At 47.7% G+C, this 20,312-nt stretch overlaps 1 protein-coding gene across 1 annotated transcript in view; it reads left to right on the top strand.

The window, feature by feature from the left end:
- Window positions 1-18,285, top strand: part of pepd (peptidase D) — a 168,311-nt gene extending 150,026 nt beyond the window's left edge. Inside the window, exons 13-15 of the mRNA XM_060837549.1 lie at window positions 12,237-12,421; window positions 14,306-14,497; window positions 17,404-18,285. Of these exons, the coding sequence (XP_060693532.1) occupies window positions 12,237-12,421; window positions 14,306-14,497; window positions 17,404-17,553 (527 nt within the window). The 3' untranslated portion in view covers window positions 17,554-18,285. The remainder of the gene's footprint in view (window positions 1-12,236; window positions 12,422-14,305; window positions 14,498-17,403) is intronic.
- Window positions 18,286-20,312: the final 2,027 nt, after the last annotated feature.

Genomic DNA, 20,312 nt, shown 5'->3' with positions numbered 1-20,312 from the left:
ACTAAGGTCAGTAAAGTTGTGGACAGTGCCAAAGGATGTTACAGGTTACAGAGGGACATAGATAAGCTGCAGAGCTGGGCTGAGAGGTGGCAAATGGAGTTTCATGCGGAAAAGTGTGAGCTGATTCACACTAAGCTCCACAATAAGCTCGAGATGCCCCATATATTTGTAACTTTGGTTAACAAAATATTTTCCAGTCTCCAATTTAAAATGTACACTTGATCAGGCATCAGTTACCTTTTGTATCTGAAAGCTCTGAGCTTCTGCCATCTGTTGTGAAGTGGTCTCTAATTTCACCCTTGAATAGTCTGAATTGTTTAACTTTTAGATAATGCCTACATTAGCCCAAGGGTCCCCAGTCACCAAAAGTAGTTTCTTTCTAACCATCTTAATGTCCACTTTATGATCTTAAGTTTGATCATGCCATGTCTGTCTCTTTCCACACTCCTATTTCCCATGCTATATTCTTGGTATGTTCTTTGTACTGTACTGTAAAGGCAGACACAAGACTATCTCATTTCCTTATTCTCCATGATAACTTCTCTTGCCTCAGTCTGTGTTTACTTTAGTTCATCTCTTCCCTTCTGCTTGTAAACATATACAGTCTGTTTTCCTATTTCTTGCAGCATGATCCAAGTTGATATCTGCGGCACATAGAGATGTGCAGCAGAGATTCCACTTGCCCTGCTCTGACTGAGGTGAACGTTAAAAGACTCTGCAGCATCAACAATCAGCATGTCCTCCTTTACCGACTTCTAACAAAAGACTGCTTGTGGGATATTAAAAGAAAAACATAATTCTTGGCATGTGGTTATCATTGAGAAGGTTGTCATTTGTTATTCTACTATAGCTGTGAGAATTAGAACATAGACCATTCCAGTTCAGTACAGGCCCTAGCGCCCTCAATGGTCCCACAGGTCAGTACAATAATCTGAAGCCCATCTAACCTACACTATTCCATTCTCATCCATATGTCTATCCAATGACCATTTAAATGCCCTTAAAGTTGGCGAGTCTACGACTGTTGCAGGCAGGCTGTCCCACGCCCCTGCTACTCTCTAAGTAAAGAAACTACCCCTGACATCTGTCCTATATCTACCACCCCTCAATTTAAAGCTATTTCCCCTCATACTAGCCGTCACAATCTGAGGAACAAGGTTCTAACCCTCTAATTATCTTTTATGTTTCAATTAAGTCATCTCTCAAACTTCTCTAGCAAAAACAGCCTCAGATCCCTCAGCCTTTCATCATAGGACCTTCCCTCCATATCAGGCAACATCCTTGTTAATCTCCTCTGAACCTTTTCCAATGCTTCCACACCCTTCCGATAATGCGGTGACCAGAACTGTACACAATACTCCAAGTGCGGCTGCACCAGAGTTTTGTACAGCTGTAACGTGATCTCATGGTTCCGAAACTCAATCCCTCTACTAATAAAAGCTGACATACCATACACCACCTTAACAACCCTATCAACCTGGGTGGCAATTTTTAGGGATCTATGTACCTGGACACTGAGATCTCTCTGCTCATCTACACTACCAAGAAGCTTACCATTAGCCCAGTACTTTGCATTCCTGTTACTCCGACCAAAGTGAATGACCTCACACTTTTCCACATTAAACTCCATTTGCCACCTCTCGGCCCAGCTCTGCAGCTTATCTATGTCCTTCTGTAACCTGCAACATTCTTCCGCACTATCCACAACTCCACTGACCTTCGTGTCATCCGCAAATTTACTAATCCATCCTTCAATGCCCTCAGCCGGGTCATTTATAAAAATAACAAACAGCAGTGGACCCAAAAACAGATCCTTGCAGTACACCATTAGTAATTGAACTCTAGGATGAACATTTCCCATCAGACGCCACCCTCTTTCAGCTAGTCAAACCACTGAATCCTATGCGTCTGTATTTTGTGCAGTAGCCTACCACAGGGAACCTTACTGGGCACAGTTCAGAGCTAAGTGTATTGTTGTGGGTCTGTAGTCATCTATAGGCCCATCTGAGTAAGAATGGTAGGTTTCTCTCCCCTAAAGGATCTTAGTGAAGCTGCTAACTTTATTCTAGCAGCTTGTTAACTGGTGGAAATGATTTTGATAGTTTTAAACAGGTTTGAAGTTGTCAGACTGCCATGGTAGGAAATTAATTTATGCTCTCTGGATTACTAGTGTCCTAATAAGAATCGCAACAACACTGTGCCCTGGAACCACACTTTGTGCAAGTTGGTCACTTACAAAACAGCATTTTAGATGAATTGCTGTCTGCACAATGAGACCAAAACAGGACTGCTTCCTGCTGCTGCACTGTCAGGGGACTTGTGAGCTACTAACATCTGCGTCCACCTGGAGCAATCAGCTAGTGCTGACACCACACTGCCAGCTCTGAGGAAGGGTCACTACCTGAAACGTTAATTCTGATTTCTCTCCACAGATGCCGCCAAACCTGCTGAGCTGGTTTTTATTTCTGATTTACAACATCCACAGCTCTTTTGATTTTTACATGGGATGCCTGCCTTGATCAGCCAGGGCTTAGAATTTCTGAGCAAGGAAGTTGTAATATAACCTATAAGCATTGGTCCGGTCACAGGTGGAATACTGTGTCCACTTCTGGTCACCAGACTGTTGGAAGGATGTGGTTGCATTGGAGAGGGAGCAGAGGAGAGTCACCAGAGTGTTGCTGAGAATGACTCCTCTCTGTTATGAGGAGAGAGTGGATAGTTTGGGTTTAATTTCCTTGGAGCTGAGGAGGCTGGGGGAACGGGAGTGGAGCGCGGGGATCTGTTTGAGGGATACAACATTATGAGAGACATAAATCTCTTCCACATGATAGATGTGTCTAAGACTGGAGGGTATAAGTTTTAAGGTGAGTAGCAAGTGGTTTAGAGGAGATCTGAGAGAGTTTTATCACCTGGAGGGTGTTAGAAATTTGAAATGTGCTGCCTGAGAAGAGGTGGAGGCCAGTCAGAACTCATTTCAGAAACATCTGGATGGGCATTTAGCATGCCAGAGCGCAGTAGGCTATGGGCCAAGTGCAGGTAAATGGGATTAATGTACCTTGGTGTTTGTTGGTTAGAATGGACATGATGGGCTGAAGGGCCAGGTTCTGTGCGAAGTCACTCTGACTGACCATAACTAGGGGCAGGTAATAAATGTTGGCCCAGCCAGTGATGCCCATGTCCTAAGAATGAACAAAAAATCTAAAGGATCTTGAGCTTTACAGGGAATATGAAGACAAAGAAGTTACAAAACCTATGTTGCCATCATGTGTCCAGCTCCTGCTGTTACTTTTTCTGAAGGTTTTGAAAGTATTCGAGAGGATGCAGGAAAGATTGACGAGACTCTCACTTATCTCGCCACTTTTCAGGCACTCTGCCTGTATTCCTGATTAAAGGTTTTTGCCCGTAACGTCAATTTCGCTGCTCCTCAGATGCTGCCTGAACCGCTGTGCTCTTCCAGCCCCACGAATCCAGAATAATGGTTCAGGGTTGAGAGACTTCAGTATTCCGAATGGATTGACCAAACTGCACTGTTTTTTCTTTGTGGAAGGTTGAGAGAGGATTTGGTAAAGGTGTTTAGCGATGGTTCTGAACAGAGGAGATGGGAGAAGCTGCTCACACGTGGGAAAGGTTTCAGAACCGGAGGGACACTGGTCTCGGTGATGGGCAAGAGAAACACCATCAACATGATTGAAAGCTTTTTTTAACGTAGTGAGTGGTTAGGACCTGGAGTGCATTCACCAGTGAGGTGGTGGCAGTAGGAACGAGGTGAGTAAGTAAGACGAAGTGAGCTTCCCTCGCAGAGAGTCAGCAGAAATGTGACTTGCTGAGTGGCCTGTTCCTGTGGTTTTAATGTCACTGTGCTGGCAGTGCAGCCTCCTCAATGCTGTATGTCCCAGAGAGCCACCTGGAATGGTGAGACTAAGAGACAGAGAGTACAAAAGGATGGAGATAGTGCCTACCTTTACAGAACATTGGTTTGATGTCATCCAAAGTAATGTATCCCATTCTGGACACCATGTTTTAGGAAGGACTTGAGCACATTGAAGGAGGTGAAATCTGTTTGTTGTGTTATCCAGAAATCTTCCATATAGTGTTGACCCACCAAGATGAGAAATGTTGAGTGTTCCACGCAACACCAGAGTCAGTCATTTTTACCTTTACCTTTTGATATTCACCCTCAGGTGATAAGATAAAATTATACAATGTATGAAGATATTGAGAGAATGACAGCAGCTTGGGCCTTGAATAGTGACAGACTGGAGAGTGTTCTCACACTGAACAGTCATCCTCGAACTGTTTCATTACATTCCTCCTCCTGAGGGATTTAGAAGCAAAAAACAGAAATTGCTGGAAAAGCTCAGCAGGTCAGGCAGCATCTATGGAGTGAAATCAGAGTTAACGTCTCTGGTTGAGTGACCCTTCCTCAGAGCTCAGGATCTGGGAAGGTGGTGGTTTCCCTGCAGGATATGGGGTGGGGGAGGGAGTGTAGAGTAGGTGGGCATAGAGCCCAAAGAAACAGACAATGGAGTGGATAACAATCAGCCTGGGTGAATGAATAGCTATGAATGGCCAATTAGTGACTAATGATAGGTAACAGCAGACCATCTGATAACAAGGTGTGTGGGGGCTGGGGTAAGGACATGGAATTTCGGAAGATGGGTTGCTGATTTGTTCCTCCACTCAATATGAGGTTTCTCATTTCGTTATGTGGATAATTCCAGAGACGAAAATGTGTTGCTGGAAAAGTGCAGCAGGTTAGGCAGCAGGAGCAGGAGAATCGACGTTTCGGGCATCAGCCCTTCTTCAGCCCTTCTTCTCCTGCTCCTTGGATGCTGCCTGACCTGCTGCGCTTTTCCAGCAACACATTTTCAGCTCTGATCTCCAGCATCTGCAGTCCTCACTTTCTCCTCATTCCAGAGACGTTCAGTTTTTATTGATGTGTTAGGTTAGGATATGGCATTCTCTGCCACTGACTTGTTGGAATGCAGCAACAACAACTTACATTTGTACAGCACTTTTAGTAAAAAGCATCTCACCTAGGGGCTGCATATTCTACTAAAAGGTTTCAGTAGTTGAGTAAGTGTGCTATATAGAGAAAGCAAGACAGTGAGTAGATAGGAGAAAGTGAGGACTGCAGGTGCTGGAGATCAAAGTCAAAAAGTGTGGTGTTTGAAAAGCGCAGCAGGTCAGGCAGCATCCAAGGAGCAGGGGAGTCAACGTTTCACACATAAACCCTTCATCAGCAATGATAAAATGTGGAGCTGGAAGATCACAGCAGCTCAGACCTCATTGGATGAGAAGGGAAGTCAACATTTTGGGTCAGTCCTGATGAAGGGCCCTGACTTTCCTGCTCCTCCAATGCTGCCTGACCTGCTGTGCTTCTCCAGTTCCACATCTTATCGACTCTGACTTCCAGCATCTGCAGTCCACATTATCACCGAGTAGATGGTTAAAAATCACACAACACCAGGGTTTAATTGGAAGCACTAGCTTTCGGAGCGACGCTCCTTCATCAGGTGGTTGTGGAGGGCTCGATTGTAACGCAGAATTTATCGCAAAAATTTACAGTGAGATGTAACTGAAATTAGACATTGAAAAATACCTTGATTGTTTGTTAAGTCTCTTATCTGTTAGAATGACCATGATAGTTTCACTTCTGTCATAAATAAATCACAAAACTTTGTTTTAAAAGTTACATTCTCAGGTTAACTGTAACAATTGGTGTCAGCCCAGATAAGATGTTGAAGGTGTTAGCCCCTGTGTTCCCTGTCTGTGCCATAATGTTTAGACTGATTCTAATCTAAAACATGAGTTAGGTAGATAGTTAACTGACAATGTGGAGTTAAGAGTCTTACATAGATTCATGCAGTTTTTGAGCAAAGTACAATGTAACTCTGCAAGTACAAATTCACCTCACGTGTGTGTGTGTGTGTGTGTCTGTCTGTCTGTCTCTGTCTGTCTGTCTGTCTGGGTCTGGGGTGGGGGGTTGAGAGTGTCTGTGAGAGAAAATTAGATTACTTACAGTGTGGAAACAGGCCCTTCGGCCCAACAAGTCCACACCGACCCGCCGAAGCGCAACCCACCCACACCCCTACATTTACCCCTTACCTAACACTATGGGCAATTTAGCATGGCCAATTCACCTGACCCGCACATCTTTGGACTGTGGGAGGAAACCGGAGCACCCGGAGGAAACCCACGCAGACACGGGGAGACACGGGTATATGTGTGTGTGTGTGTGTGTAGTGTAAAGTGCAATTATGGTCACCTGTAATGTGCCATGAACCCAAGGTCCCAGTTGAGGCCCTCCCTATAGGTACCGAACTTAGCTATCAGCCTCTGCTCAGCCACTTTCCTCTGCTGCCTGTCCCGAAGTCTGTCTTGGAGGATGGTCACCCGACGGTCTGAGGCTGAATGTTCTGGACCACTGAAATGTTCCCCCACTGGGAGGGAACCCTCCTGTCTGTTGAATTTGTGCGGTGCCCATTCATCTGTTGTCGTAGCCTTTGCTCGGTTTCCCTAATGTACCATGCCTCCGGGCATCCTTGCCACATCCAAGGTGGGAGGTGTCCCCACATGTAATGGTGGTATCTATGTCCACACTCTGACACGTCTTGCAGTGCCTACCGTAATAGACTCAATGAGTTTAAAGAGCTAACAAACCCAACAAAGTGTGATGCTTTCCATGCTGTAGTTTGCCTGTACTACCTGAGAGTTTTGAATAATCATGGAGCGACTACCTTGCTCCTGTTAACACAGGCTGTGTGATTTGGTTCCAATGTTTGCAGGAGTTGACACAGCCGTTTACATTATCAGGCTGCTTTGGAGGTGAACCATTAGTTGTGAACCTTTTGAGGGACTGCAAGACTGTTTCTGTGTCTCTGATGGAGCAAAGCCACCGCTTATTACTGCAGTGCTCCAAGTTAAACATTCCTTTCACAGTTTCCTGGTGTAATTTTCTCCAGATCTATACCTGCCCCTCCTAAATCTCCCATTTCCTCCATCTTCCCACAGTGCAGCCAGCAATGGCAGCTACACCTTCAGTGGTATGGTTAGGCTCTAAGCTAGCCTGGCCGTCTGGATTACCTGTCCAGAGACGTCACTGGCAGATTTCTTCCCTATGCCTGAGTCTGTTTGTAGACTCACTGATGGAGATTGATTGATTAATGTAATAATCAAACCTTCGTTATCATTGCCTCATGACTGGCAAGAAGGTGGCAAAGAAAACCAGAGGCGTTTTTCCCATCGAGTGATTGCTGTACTCCATTGGGATGAAGGATAAAAGATGGAAATGGGTGGCGGGGATGGAGGACGGGTAGGAGGCGAGGCTGAGGAGGAAGGGAATGGAAGTAGGAAGGGGAATGTCTCTGTTTGTGTTGTACTCGTGGACTGGGTGCTGTCAGTGAGAAAATGTACAGTCACTGAAACCAGACCCAGGCATGATCTGGCCCATTGCTGTTCAGAGCTGCAGTGTTGTGTCAGCCTTTGGCTAACTCCGGTTTAAACCAGGAGTGAACTTTGCATCACTCTGCAGCCCAAGCTTTGTTCTCACTCTACTCCTTACCACTCCATACGAAGGTGGTCATGGAACTCTCACTTTACTCTCTCACCTCAGGTCCCTGAAAACATCCAAGTGACCATCATTGCCAGTTCACTTTGTATAAGCACTTCAGCAAGAATCTGGGCATTATTAGCACCTCGTTATTCTGAGATGATGGTTGGGTTATTTTGCCTTTGAGGATGTTTTATCGTAAGGTGTATCGTAGACAGGCTCGGCTCCAGAAATGAATAATATATTTTACAAGTAAATTGTTAATTAATTAATTGATAACTCTGCAGTATAAAGACTTGGCCATGAAACCAACTATTGATTTAAAAAAAAATCTCCATCTGGTTCACTAATGTCCTTCCAGGCAGGAAACCTGCCATCCTTCCCTGGTCTGGCCTACATGGGACTCCAGACCCATAGCAATGTGATTGACTATTCCCTGCCCTCTGAGATGGCTGAGTAAACCCCTTAGCTCAAGAGTAGTTAGGAAAGGCCAACAAGTGCTTCTGAGAGATACCAGCATGTCCTGGACCTCCCCCACCCCAAATTACTCTCAGAATGGATTTTCAATATTTTTCCAGAAAAATTTGCGTATGAATTAATCTCTTTTCACTCGAAAGAATGTTCCAGCAAATCCACTGGTAATTTATTGTTTTTCCCTGTCTCCACCCTCTGTGTATTCCCCTTCCGTTCCAACCTCACTTCATCTTGCTCCAGCACTACCCCAGCCTTCTATCTCCCCCTTTCCCTACCTTCTGAGCTATCTTGTACCTGCCCTTCCCATTCTGTCCACCTGCCCACACCCTTTCCTTTCTATACTGCCCCACCCTGTCTCTCCTCACTGCTGTAATATTGTCTTTTGGTTTAAGCCAGTGAACCCCACTAGCAGGCCCAGCTGTTGGTCTGGCCAGTAGTTTCCTGGCAGTGCAGTGCCACTGTACTCCGATCTGCCAAGTGTCAAGGACAGATTGCTAGCCCATCACACACACACCGACTGGGTGAACAGCAGCACATATGCTTACTTGGCAGAAAGTCTACAACCTTTATGTATCTAACCCTTAGCTGGGGAATCTGCCAGTTATAGTTTAACCATTACCCACCAATAAACTGCGGACAAGGTCAGATGGCCATATATCCAGTCAGCAGAGTGGTCGATAAAGCTGGTTACTGTGTAACTGAAATACAGTACTTATCACTCTCCAGCAGAATCAACCCCAGTCACCACATTAAATCCAGCCAGACAACAAGAGAGAGAGAGAGATTGCGCTTTTAAAAATGTGTATATGCTGCAGTGCTCTGCCTTCTGTATCTCCTGACACCGGGATCTCTGAAGTAGATAGTGTTTATTGGCAAAGGTGAGGCAAGGTAAATGCGGCCATGTCGATAATCCTCACTATCCTTCCTGAAAACCACTGCTGCAGTGGGTCTGTTCAGGAAAGTTAACTACTAGAGATGTCACTTAGATATAGCACTGCCACACATGGGCCTGTCCAACTCCACTGCAGGCTGGAGCTCAATTCAAGAATTTGAAGAATTCAGATCATGGAATAAACTATGTGGATTACAAGTACATCAGAACAAAATAAATTACATTAATGTGGTACCTTTCATGACCTCAGGACATTGTAAACCCTTCATGACCAAATAAGCACTTTCTAGTGTTAGAAGAGCTCTGGCCCGAAACATCGAATTTCCTGTTCCTTGGATGCTGCCTAACCTGCTGTGCTTTAACCAGCAACACATTTTCAGCTCCAACTCCAGCATCTGCAGACCTCACTTTTTACTTTCTAGAGTAATCTTTGTGAAAAATGACCAGATAATCTGTTAACCATGCTAGTTCAGGATTGAATGTTGGACAGATGCACGAGCAAAATCCATTTTCAAAATAGAGCCATACCGTCTTTTATGTCCATTTTTAAAAAATCAAATGTGGTTAATTATCCATTTGAAATACAGCATCTCCAATAGTACGGTACTCCCTCATTACTGACCCTCTGACAGTGCGGCACTCCCTCAGCATTGACCCTCCGACAGTGCGGCACTCCCTCAACACTGACCCTCTGACAGTGCGGCACTCCCTCAGCACTGACCCTCTGACAGGGCGGCACTCCCTCAGCACTGACCCTTTCAGTGCGGCACTCCCTCAGCACTGACCCTCCAACAGTACGGCACTCCCTCAGCACTGACCCTCTCACAGTGTGGCACTCCCTCAGCACTGACTCTCTGACAGTGCGGCACTCCCTCAGCACTGACCCTCTGACAGTGTGGCATCCCTCATTACTGACCCTCTGACAGTGCGGCACTCCCTCAGCACTGCCCCTCCAACAGTACGGCACTCCCTCAGCACTGACCCTTCGACAGTGCGGCACTCCCTCAGCATTGACCCTCTGACAGTGCGGCACTCCCTCAGCATTGACCCTCCGACAGTGCGGCACTCCCTCAACACTGACCCTCTGACAGTGCGGCACTCCCTCAGCACTGACCCTCTGACAGGGCGGCACTCCCACAGCACTGACCCTCTGACAGTGCGGCACTCCCTCAGCACTGACCCTCTGATAGTGTTGCACTTCCTCAGTGCGACATTCTGACAGTGTGGTACACCCTCAGTGCTGACCCTCCCTCAGCGCGGCACTCTGACAGTGTGGTACTCCCTCAGTGCGGCACTCCTTCAGTGCGACGCTCTGACAGTGTGTTGCTCCAACAGTGTGGTACTCCCTCAGCACAGACCCTTCCTCAGTGCGGCACTCTGTCGGCGCTGACCCTCCCTCGGCGCTGACCGTCCCTCAGTGTGGCACTCTGACAGTGCGGCACTCCCTCAGCACTGACCTTCCGACAGTGCGGCGCTCCCTCAGCACTGACCCTCTGACAGTGCGGCACTCCATCCGTGCTGACCTTTTGTGTGGCACGTCCTTTATGTTATATTGTATTCAGACAGGTTTTGATGCTAAGGATGACCTGAAGATCGTATGAGGAAAGGCTGAGGCACTTGGGGCTGTTCTCATTGGAGAAAAGAAGGTTTAGGGGAGATTTGATAGAGGTGTACAAGATGATTAGGGGTTTAGATAGGGTTGACAGTGAGAACCTTTTTCCGCTAATGGAGTCAGCTGTTACTAGGGGACACAGCTTTAAATTAAGGGGAGGTTGGTATAGGACAGATGTTAGGGGTAGATTCTTTACTCAGCGGGTTGTGAGTTCATGGAATGCCCTGCCAGTAACAGTGGTGGACTCTCCCTCTTTATGGGCATTTAAGTGGGCATTGGATAGGCATATGGAGGTTATTGGGCTAGTGTAGGTTAGGTAGGCTTCGGTCGGCGCAACATCAAGGGCCGAAGGGCCTGTACTACGCTGTATTTTTCTATGTTCTATGAATTATGTTTACTTGCTAAGGAGACGTGGATGTCACTGTCTGGGCCCAGTATTTATTGCCTGACCCTAGTTGCCCCTTGAGAAGGTGCCCCTTGTGCCGCTGCAGTCCATGTGCCGTGGGTAGACCCACAATGTCCCTTAGGGAGGGAATTCCAGGATTCTGACCCAGTGATACTGAAGGAATGGTGATATATTTCCAAGTCAGGATTGTAAGTGGCTTGGAGGGGAACTTGCAGGGGGTGGTGTTCCCATGTATCTGCTGCCCTTGTCCTTTGAGATGAAAGTGGTCATGGGTTTGGAAGGTGCTGTCTGAGGAACTTTGGTGAATTTCTGCAGTGCATCTTGTAGACAGTACACACTGCTGTTCCTGAGTATCGGTTGTGGGCGATGGTGTCGAATGCTTTGGTAGTTTCCAATCAGGGGGCTTCTTTGTCCTGGGCTGGCCTTGAATGTAATTGGAATTACACTCCCCTCAGTAAGTGGGGGGTATTCCATTATCCAGGGGGGTAGAAATTCAGGGATAGTGATGTTCTTGAGTGTCAGCACATGCTGGTTAGATTGGCTTTCACTGGAGATGGTCATTACCTGCCATTTGTGTGGGTGTGTATGTTACCTGTCAGTTGTCAGCCCAAGCCTGGATATTGTGTAGATCTCGGTGCATTTGGTCACAGACTACTTCAGGGACTGAGAAGTGCTGAACCATGCGCAGTCAGAGTCAAAGACACTTTGAGGCGATTTGTCGAGGCTCAGTGAGTGACAAAGATTTGGGAGATGGAATACAGTGTGGTGAAATGTGAGGTTATGGGAGAGCGGGGTGAGGGAGGGATGTGGGGGCGTGGGGTGAGGGAGGGATATGGGGGAGTGGGGTGAGGGAGGGATGTGGGGGAGCGGGGTGAGGGAGGGATGTGGGGGAGTGGGGTGAGGGAGGGATGTCGGGGAGCGGGGTGAGGGAGGGATGTGGGGGAGCGGGGTGAGGGAGGGATGTGGGGGAGTGGGGTGAGGGAGGGATGTGGGGGCGTGGGGTGAGGGAGGGATATGGGGTGGGGGGGTTTGGGGGAGTCAGTGGGTGAGTGAGTTGGAGAGCTGGAAGAGGAGAGGGAGGGGGATGGGAATGAGGGGGGTGGGGAGCTGGAGGTGTGAGGGAGTTGGAGAGCTGGAAGGGGAGGGGGATGATGGGGGTGGAGAGACGCAGGATGAAGGGGGGTGGTGTGGGGAGCTTGTCAGTGAAGATTTTGCCGTTTACCATCCGTTGATCAGCAGATTTATTTTTCACATTTTTGTTGGAATTCCTAACGTGCTTCCTGGTTTCTGCTCCAACCAGGGGTTGCCTGGCCAGATATGCATCGGCTCGCTGAGAGAGTCCAGCTGGAGGAGCTGACCAGAATTGGAATTCTGAAAGGAAACGTGGCCAACATGATGAAGGTCCATTTGGGAGCTGTCTTCATGCCTCACGGTCTGGGTCATCTTCTGGGATGTGACGTCCATGATGTTGGCGGCTACCCAGAGGTCAGTGCTGCTGTGTTCTGTGCAATCCCCAGCAAGGCAGCCATCCACTTTAACTCTATCTGTCCCACAGAGGGTGCACACCACTTAAAGCAATCTCATTCTGTCAGGGAGGTACTGAACCCTGTCTGGGATTCCATTCCCCTGTGCTGTATCTCATCATTCATTTGAATAAACATCAGGTGTTGAATTTTTGTAATGCAAACAAGAACAGGACTTATACAATTAATGGTAGGGCCCTGGGTAGTGCCGTAGAACAGAGATACCTGAGGGTTCAGGGACATAGATTTTTTTTACATTTGCAGCACAGGTAGACAGGGTGGTTAAAGAGGCATGGTTAGCATGCTTGCCTTCATTGCTCAGATGTTGGAGTGTAAGAGTTGGGACGTCATGTTGAGGCTGTTCAGGACATTGGTGAGGTCCCTTCTGGAATACTGTGTCCAGTTCTGGTCACCCACTTCCAGGAAGGACATGATTAAGTTGGAGAGGGTTCGGAAGAGATTTATCAGGATGTTGCTGGGAACGGAGGGTTTGAGTTATAGAAATAGTCTGGAAAGACTGGGATGTCTTTTCATTGGAGCGTAGGAAGTTGAGGGGTGACCTTCCTGAGGTTTATAAAATCATGTGGGACTCCGATAAGGTGAATGACCAGGCTCTTTTACCTGGAATAGGGGGAGTTCAAAACTAGGAGCTTATTGTTAAGGTAAGAGGAGAAAGATTTAAAAAGGGCCTGAGGGGCAGAGGGTAGTTTGTGTGTGGAATGAACTGCCAGAGAAAGTGGTGAAGGTGGGTGTAGCTATGATATTTAATAGACATTGAGATAAGTTCATGGACAGGAATCATTTGGAGGGATATAGGCCAAATGCAGGCAAGTGGGACTGGTATAGTTTGGGAACGCGGTCGGTGTGGGCTTGTTAGACTGAAGGTTCTGTTTCTGTGCGGTATGACTCTATGAAAGTGCACAGCCTGACTCCAGATGAGAACAGTAAGAGCTGATGAGCTGCTTACCCACAGTCACCATCACATCCCGGTCTGAATCCAGCCTTCAGGATTTCCAGCAGCAAGAGCCCAGGCTGGTCTTGACTCGGGGTGCTGCTCTGTCTCACCATGCCCTCCCACTTCGTGCTCCCCCTGTCATCCCGTCTCACCCTCTCCCTGCGCGCTCCCCGCGCTCCCCACCCCATCTCACCCCCTCCCTGCGCACCCCCCCATCTCACCCCCTCCCTGCGCGCCCCACCTCATCTCGCTCCCCCATCTCACCCACTCCCCGCGCCCCCCACCCCGTTTCACCCCCTCCCCGCTTCGCCCCCCCGTCTCACCCCCTCCCCCCCGTTTCCCCCATCCTTTCCTCCCCCGTCCTTTCCTCCCCCCTCCTTTCCCTCCCCCCACATTTCCCTCCCCCCACATTTCCCTCCCCTATCCTTCCTGCTCCTCTCTTGTCCCCTCCAAGCTTCCTCCCACACCCCCACACCCCTCCCCGCCTCTCTCTGAATCACGTGTGGTCTGTGTGGGCTCCATGTGACTGTAAGGTCTGGGTGTCAGTAATTCATAAATCACAAATAATCAGCAGCTTTGAAACTTGTACATAAACTCCAGCTCCAGCTGGTTCATTGCCAGATTCATAAATTAGATAAATTGGATTCATTTTGGCATTTCCAGTTTAGCACCGGGCAATTTTCCAGTGAAACAGCGCTTGGCGTTAGAACGTGAGAGTTTATAAAGGGGGACCTGGTGTGAGGGGGGAGGGGGGAGGAATGGGGGAGCTGGGGAGGGTGAGGGGAGATACCAGGAACAATGGGAGGGCTGGGGGTTGTGCAATGGGGGCGACCGTGGGGGGTTTGGAGCAGCTTGTGCTGTGTGAGTGATGGTCTCTGTGTTCTGTTCCAGGGTGTGGAGCGTATTGATGAGCCAGGGCTGCGCAGTCTGCGCACCACGCGGGAACTGCTCCAGGGCATGGTGCTCACCATTGAGCCGGGAATCTACTTCATCGACACGCTCCTGGACCAGGCTCTAGCAGACCCGGCCCAGGCTTGTTTCATCAACAGTGATGTCCTCGCGCGCTTCCGGGGCTTTGGGGGCGTGAGTACTCCTCCATGTTACTCCTCAACCCTGGGCTGTCCCTGTCCTGGGAGTATTTGATGGGGGCAGGGAGGGGGTGTCAGTGTAGAGGGAGCTTTACTCTGTCTAAAGTAGAGTCAAGAGTAGAGTAGCTTTTATTTGTTATTTCTGCCATGTACAACTGATCCAGTGAAAAAGGAGCCAGTGTCCCTCCAGGCCTGAGGTGCTGCATGGACAGCACAAACTACACAACCACACACAGGGCTGCACAAAGTGCATAAGAAGTGCCAAACACGCAAATTACAGTGTAATAAAAGAATAATAATTGACATTGTTCCAGCAGCAATTCAAAGTCATGAAAAGAATTTCAAATGGAAAAGAATCTGGTCATACAGTGTTAGGAAGCCTGATGGATCGGAGGAGATACTGTTAGACGGTCTGGCCGTGAGAGACTGAATGCTCCAGTATGTCCTGCCAGATGGCAGGAGGGAGAAGAGTTTGAGTGAGGGGTGTGAGGGATCTCCCACAATGCTCTTTGCCTTTTGGATGCAGTGTGTGGCGTAAATGTCTGTAATGAAGGGAAGACAGACCCCGATGATCTTCTCTGCTGTCCTCACTGTCCGTTGTAGGGTCTTACAATCTGAGAGAGTGTGATTCTCGAACCAGGCAGTGATGCAACAGCTCAGGGTACTCCCAGTGAACCTTCTGTAGGATGTGGTGAGGATGGGGGGAGGGGACTGGGAGCTAGGCTTTTCTCAGCCTGTGCAGAAAGTAGAGACACTGCTGGGCTTTCTTGGCTATCGAGCTGGTGTTGAGGGACCAGGTGAGATTCTGCACTTCGATGTATCTACAGGGGAGCCATCGATGTCCAGCTGAGAGAGACTGCTCCGTGCCTTTCTGAAGCCAACAGCCATCTCTTTGGTCCAGTCTACATTCAGAGACAGGTTGTTGGCTCTGCACCTCCTCTCTGTATGCTGACTCGTCGCTTATGCTGATGAGACGCACACAGTCATATCATGAGCAAACTTAATGATGTGATTTGAGCTGTGCATCACCGCACAGTCGTGTGTCAGCAGGGTGAACAGCAGTGGACTGAGGTGGGCCTGGGGTGGGCCCTTGCTCAGTGTGATGGTGTTGGAGATGCTGTTCCCAATCCGGACAGACTGAGATCTCCCAGTCAGGAATTCCAGGATCCAGTTACACAGGGAGGTATTCAGGCCCAGCAGACCCAGCTTTCCAATCGGGCGTTGAGGATTGATAATGTCAAATGCAGAACTGAAGTCAATGAACAGTAGTCTGACCCTGTGCTGTCCCTGTCCTGGAAGTATCTGATGGGGGGACAGTGTAGAGGGAGCTTTACTTCTGTATCTAACCCTGTGCTGTCCCTGTGGGAGTGTTTGATGAGGGGACAGTGTAGAGGGAGCTTTACTTCTGTATCTAACCCTGTGCTGTCTCTGTGGGAGTGTTTGATGAGGGGACAGTGTAGAGGGAGCTTTATTCTGAAGCTCAGCCCATGCCGTGTGGGCCCTGTGGGAGTGTTTGGTGACGTCACCCTTTGTAAAAGGAGTGTTAATGTATGAAAGGGCTGAAGGGAGTGGAGTGATCCTGTATCTCAAGGACATGCTCTAATTTGTCAGTCTGAGCAGGTCAGTGGGGTGAGGTGTGCCCAGGCTATTTTTGCACAGTCTGCTGAGCGAGGTCACGTTATAATTACAGGAGCCATTGCGTGGGAGTTTTTAACCTCCACTTTACTGCCTGGTGGATTTACACCTGATCAGATAGGAGCTTTATTGAACTCTTTGTGAGTGGTTACAGAGCTGCTGATAAGATACCACACGATATAAAATCTAAGGCAGGGAGGGTTTATTTTTGGAGATAATGTTGGAGAAGGTTTGAGTGTGTAATAAATCACACATTAATGTGGACCTGCTGGTACAGTCACTGATTTGCAGCCACAGAGTTAACCCATACAGAGTCGAGGCACCCTCTAAAGTGCTCTTACTCTGGGCAAGGAGACTTGGAGAGTCGGAATCACGCCAAACTGAGCTGGTCGCACTTGCCTGCATTTGGCCAGTATATCTCTCAACCCTTTGTATCCACATACCTGTCCAAATGTCTATAAGATATTATAACTGTATCTGTATGTACTGCTTCCTCATCTCAGCCATGATCTGTAGCCTTACACAACAGGAGGAGACAATACTGCCCATGTGTGCCTGTGCTGTCTATGGAAACCAGCTATCCAATAACTCCCACTCCCCATTGCCACAAAGTTCTTCCTCCTCAAGTACTTCTGTAAATTGTTGCTGAGGTTGCTTCCAGGCCCTTTCAGACGATGCACTCCAGATCGGAGCAACCTCTTCTCATCCATTCACAGGACGTGGGCATCGTTGGCTGGGCCAGCATTTATTGCCCATCCCCGGTCACCCTTGAGAAGGTTAGTGCAAGGGGCCGGATCTGGTGAGGATGGGGCCACGAAGCATGTAGGGATATACATCTTCACTTACTCTCCCCTTTGCCACCATCTCTTCTGCCCCTGTCGCATTCACGGGATGAGGGCATACCTGCTTGAGCGACGTGATTGTCCAGAGGGTAGTTAAGAGTCAGCCACATTGCTGTGAACCAGATGGGTTTCTCCAACAATCGATAATGGATTGATGCTCATCATTAGACTCTTAATTCCAGGTTCGTATTGAATTCAAATTCCACCACCTGCCAAGGCAGGATTCAAACCCAGCTTCCCAGAATGTTACCTGGGTTTCTGGATTAACAGTCCACTATAATACCACTAATCCGTCACGTCAACCACTGTGGGATGTTTCTCTGCACACCTTGATGGCAGTTTCGATCAGTAAGTCTCTTTGACTATGTGCTGGTTTGGAAAGTGCAGCTGGAAGATTGTGTTGATGTTTTGCTCTGAATTTCAGGTGCGTATTGAGGATGATATTGCTGTCACTGCCAATGGAATGGAGCTGCTGACCTGCGTGCCACGCACTGTGGAAGAGATTGAGGCCTTTATGGCAGAGGGCACTGGCTCCTCCAAGCAGTTTGGTCAGCTTCCTGAGCAGACAGCCTGAAACTGCTGTTCAGTGTCAGCTTCACTCTCTCCTCGCTCTCGGTAACCCAGTGATTTGAAATCCCAAATCTCAAATCAAATCAAGCTTCACGCTCACAAATGATGATGCAAAAATAGAAAATGTTCCTCTGTCTGTTTGTAAAGAGCAAGAATCAGTGAGACCTCATCACTTTGGTGGAGACAGAGAGTGAAACTTCAGCACCAACTTGAGGGGAGGTAACATTCCTCAACATTACACATCCAAATGCACAGCCACAGGTAGACACTGTGTTTGAATCCATTTACACTCACTCAGGCACTCCTGCACACAGAATCGTGATGGAATGGGACCTCCTTTGGTCAGTGTTGAGTCATTGGTTGGCTCCTCGCTTGTTCACTCCCCTTCACTCCACACACATCAGTGAAAACCAGCAATTACTGCCTCTGCCAATAGACACTGTGCCATCCTCCATTGCCTGATATCCAAACTGGAGACTGGAAGAGCTGTGAGAGGGGCCACAGAGTGGGTCCCCTTGATGGAATACTCAGGTTGAGTATCTGTCACACACACACAAGGAATCGGGAGCAGGGTGGACTCTGGGATCTCCACAAACGTGTAGTTAAATACCGAGCAATCAGAAATACAAATCATCTTGCTCCTAGCTTGGCAAATGAAACAAATCTGTTTTTTAAGAACAATGACAATAACTGAATTCCTTTCTAACTTTTCTGCAATAAAGCTGTATGTTTTTCATTGTGTGTTGTCAGTGTGTCTATGTGTTAGAGGGTGAGAATGTGGTGGACTGAGTTCCAGTATTGTTGGATAAGAAAGATTAAATTATTATTTGGTAAAAATTTAGTTAATGTTAAATTGAACTCCAGAGATTAAATTCTCTAGTTGCCTGTTTCAAGCAAGATGGTTTTTCAAGGGGTTTCAGGAAAAGAGCAGTTTCATCAAGGACCAGCCAGAATTGGCTCCTCATTAAAGTGAGTCAGCCTTTTTGTGTTAGGAGAATATATAGATAGCAAACTTAGCGCAACTTAACACTTGAAAGTGACTTACAACAGAGTGCTGGAGTTGAGCACTTCAGGGGGTTAAGGACAGGAAGGGTAAGAGTTTTTCAGCTGTTTCGATCAAAACATCTTCAACCTCCAAACATTGATTGTTACTCTAAGAAGAACCTCATTAATTGGTGAGCGTCTGGGAAATGACAAACATTTATACTCCTCCTAATGCTCAACGTAGTATAGTAGCTAGTGGGATGGTTAATAAAATGTATAAGAACATCATATTTATATTTAGTTAAATAATTTCTTCGGAAACGTTAAGGGTTGGAGGAGAGATGATGTCACCTGTTTAAAACAGTGAGTCTTAGAATTCCCGTCCTTAAAGGCAATGGATACTAAATCTTAAAATGATTTAAAGGCAGAGGGAGATAGACTCATGGGGCTGAAAGATTATTGGGGGGAGTATGTGGAAATGTAGATTGAAGTTAAAATCTGATCAGCCATTATCATACTGAGTGGGCTGAAAGGGCCAAGTTGCCGAATTTTGTTCCTTGTTTGTATCCCAGCTGCAGCATGTGGGAGTCGCTGGATCCCAGTTTGGTTCAGGGCAAATGCTTGAAGTCTGAGCAGCCACAGGCTCGAACATTGAGTTAGATACTGAACTACAGACACAGTGATGTGTTAGAGAGGGAGTGTGTTACGTGTTAGAGAGGGAGTGTGTTACGTGTTAGAGAGGGAGTGTGTTACCTGGATTCTTTGTGCCAGGAAGCAGGTATAGAACATAGAAAAGTACACCACAGAATTGGCTGGCTGACAGAAGGCAGAGAATGGTTGTAGATGGAAAGTATTCTGCCTGGAGGACAGTGTTGAGTGGGATCCCGCAGGGCTCTGTTCTTGGGCCTCTGCTCTTTGTAGTTTTTATAAATGACTTGGATGAGGAGGTTGAGGGGTGGGTTAGTAAATTTGCCGATGACACAAAGGTTGGAGGTGTCGTCGATAGTATAGAGGGCTACTGCAGGCTGCAGCGTGACATAGACAGGATGCAGAGCTGGGCTGAGAAATGGCAGATGGAGTTCAACCTGGATAAATGTGAAGTGATGTATTTTGGAAGGTTGAACCTGAATGCTGAATATAGGATTAAAGACAGAACTCTTGGCAGTGTGGAGGAACACAGGGTTCTGGGTGTGCAAGTAAATAGATCCCTCAAAGTTGCCACCTAAGTGGATAGGGTTATTAAGAAAGCATACGGTGTTTAGCCTCTCATCAACAGGGGGATAGAGTTTAAGAGCCGTGAGGTTTTGCTGCAAGTCCCAGGTGAGACCACACTTGGAATATTCTGTCAAGTTCTGGTCACCCTACTATAGGAAAGATACAGAGGCTTTGGAGAGGGTGCAAAGAAGGTTTACCAGGATGCTGCCTGGACTGGAGGGCTTGCCTTATGATGAAAGGTTCAAAAAGCTCGGACTTTTCTCTCTGGAGAGAAGGAAGAAGAGAGGAGACCTGATCGAGGTGTACAAAATAGTGAGAGGCATGGATAGAGTCAATAGCTAGAGACTTTTCCCCAAGGCAGGATTGACTGGGACGAGGAGTCATAGTTTGAAGATATTAGGAGGAAGGTATAAAGGAGACGTCAGAGATAGGTTCTTTACGCAGAGAGTTGTGAGTGTATGGAATGCGTTGCCAGCGATGGTGGTGGAAGCAGAGTCATTAGTGACATTTAAGCGACTGCTGGACCTGCACATGGATAGCAGTGAGTTGAGGGGTGCGTAGGTT

The sequence above is a fragment of the Hemiscyllium ocellatum genome, chromosome 17 (assembly GCF_020745735.1).
Source record: "Hemiscyllium ocellatum isolate sHemOce1 chromosome 17, sHemOce1.pat.X.cur, whole genome shotgun sequence".
Taxonomy (NCBI): Eukaryota; Metazoa; Chordata; class Chondrichthyes; order Orectolobiformes; family Hemiscylliidae; genus Hemiscyllium; species Hemiscyllium ocellatum.
The sequence above is the reverse complement of the archived record's forward strand: the minus strand, read 5'-3'. Positions and strand labels throughout refer to the sequence as shown.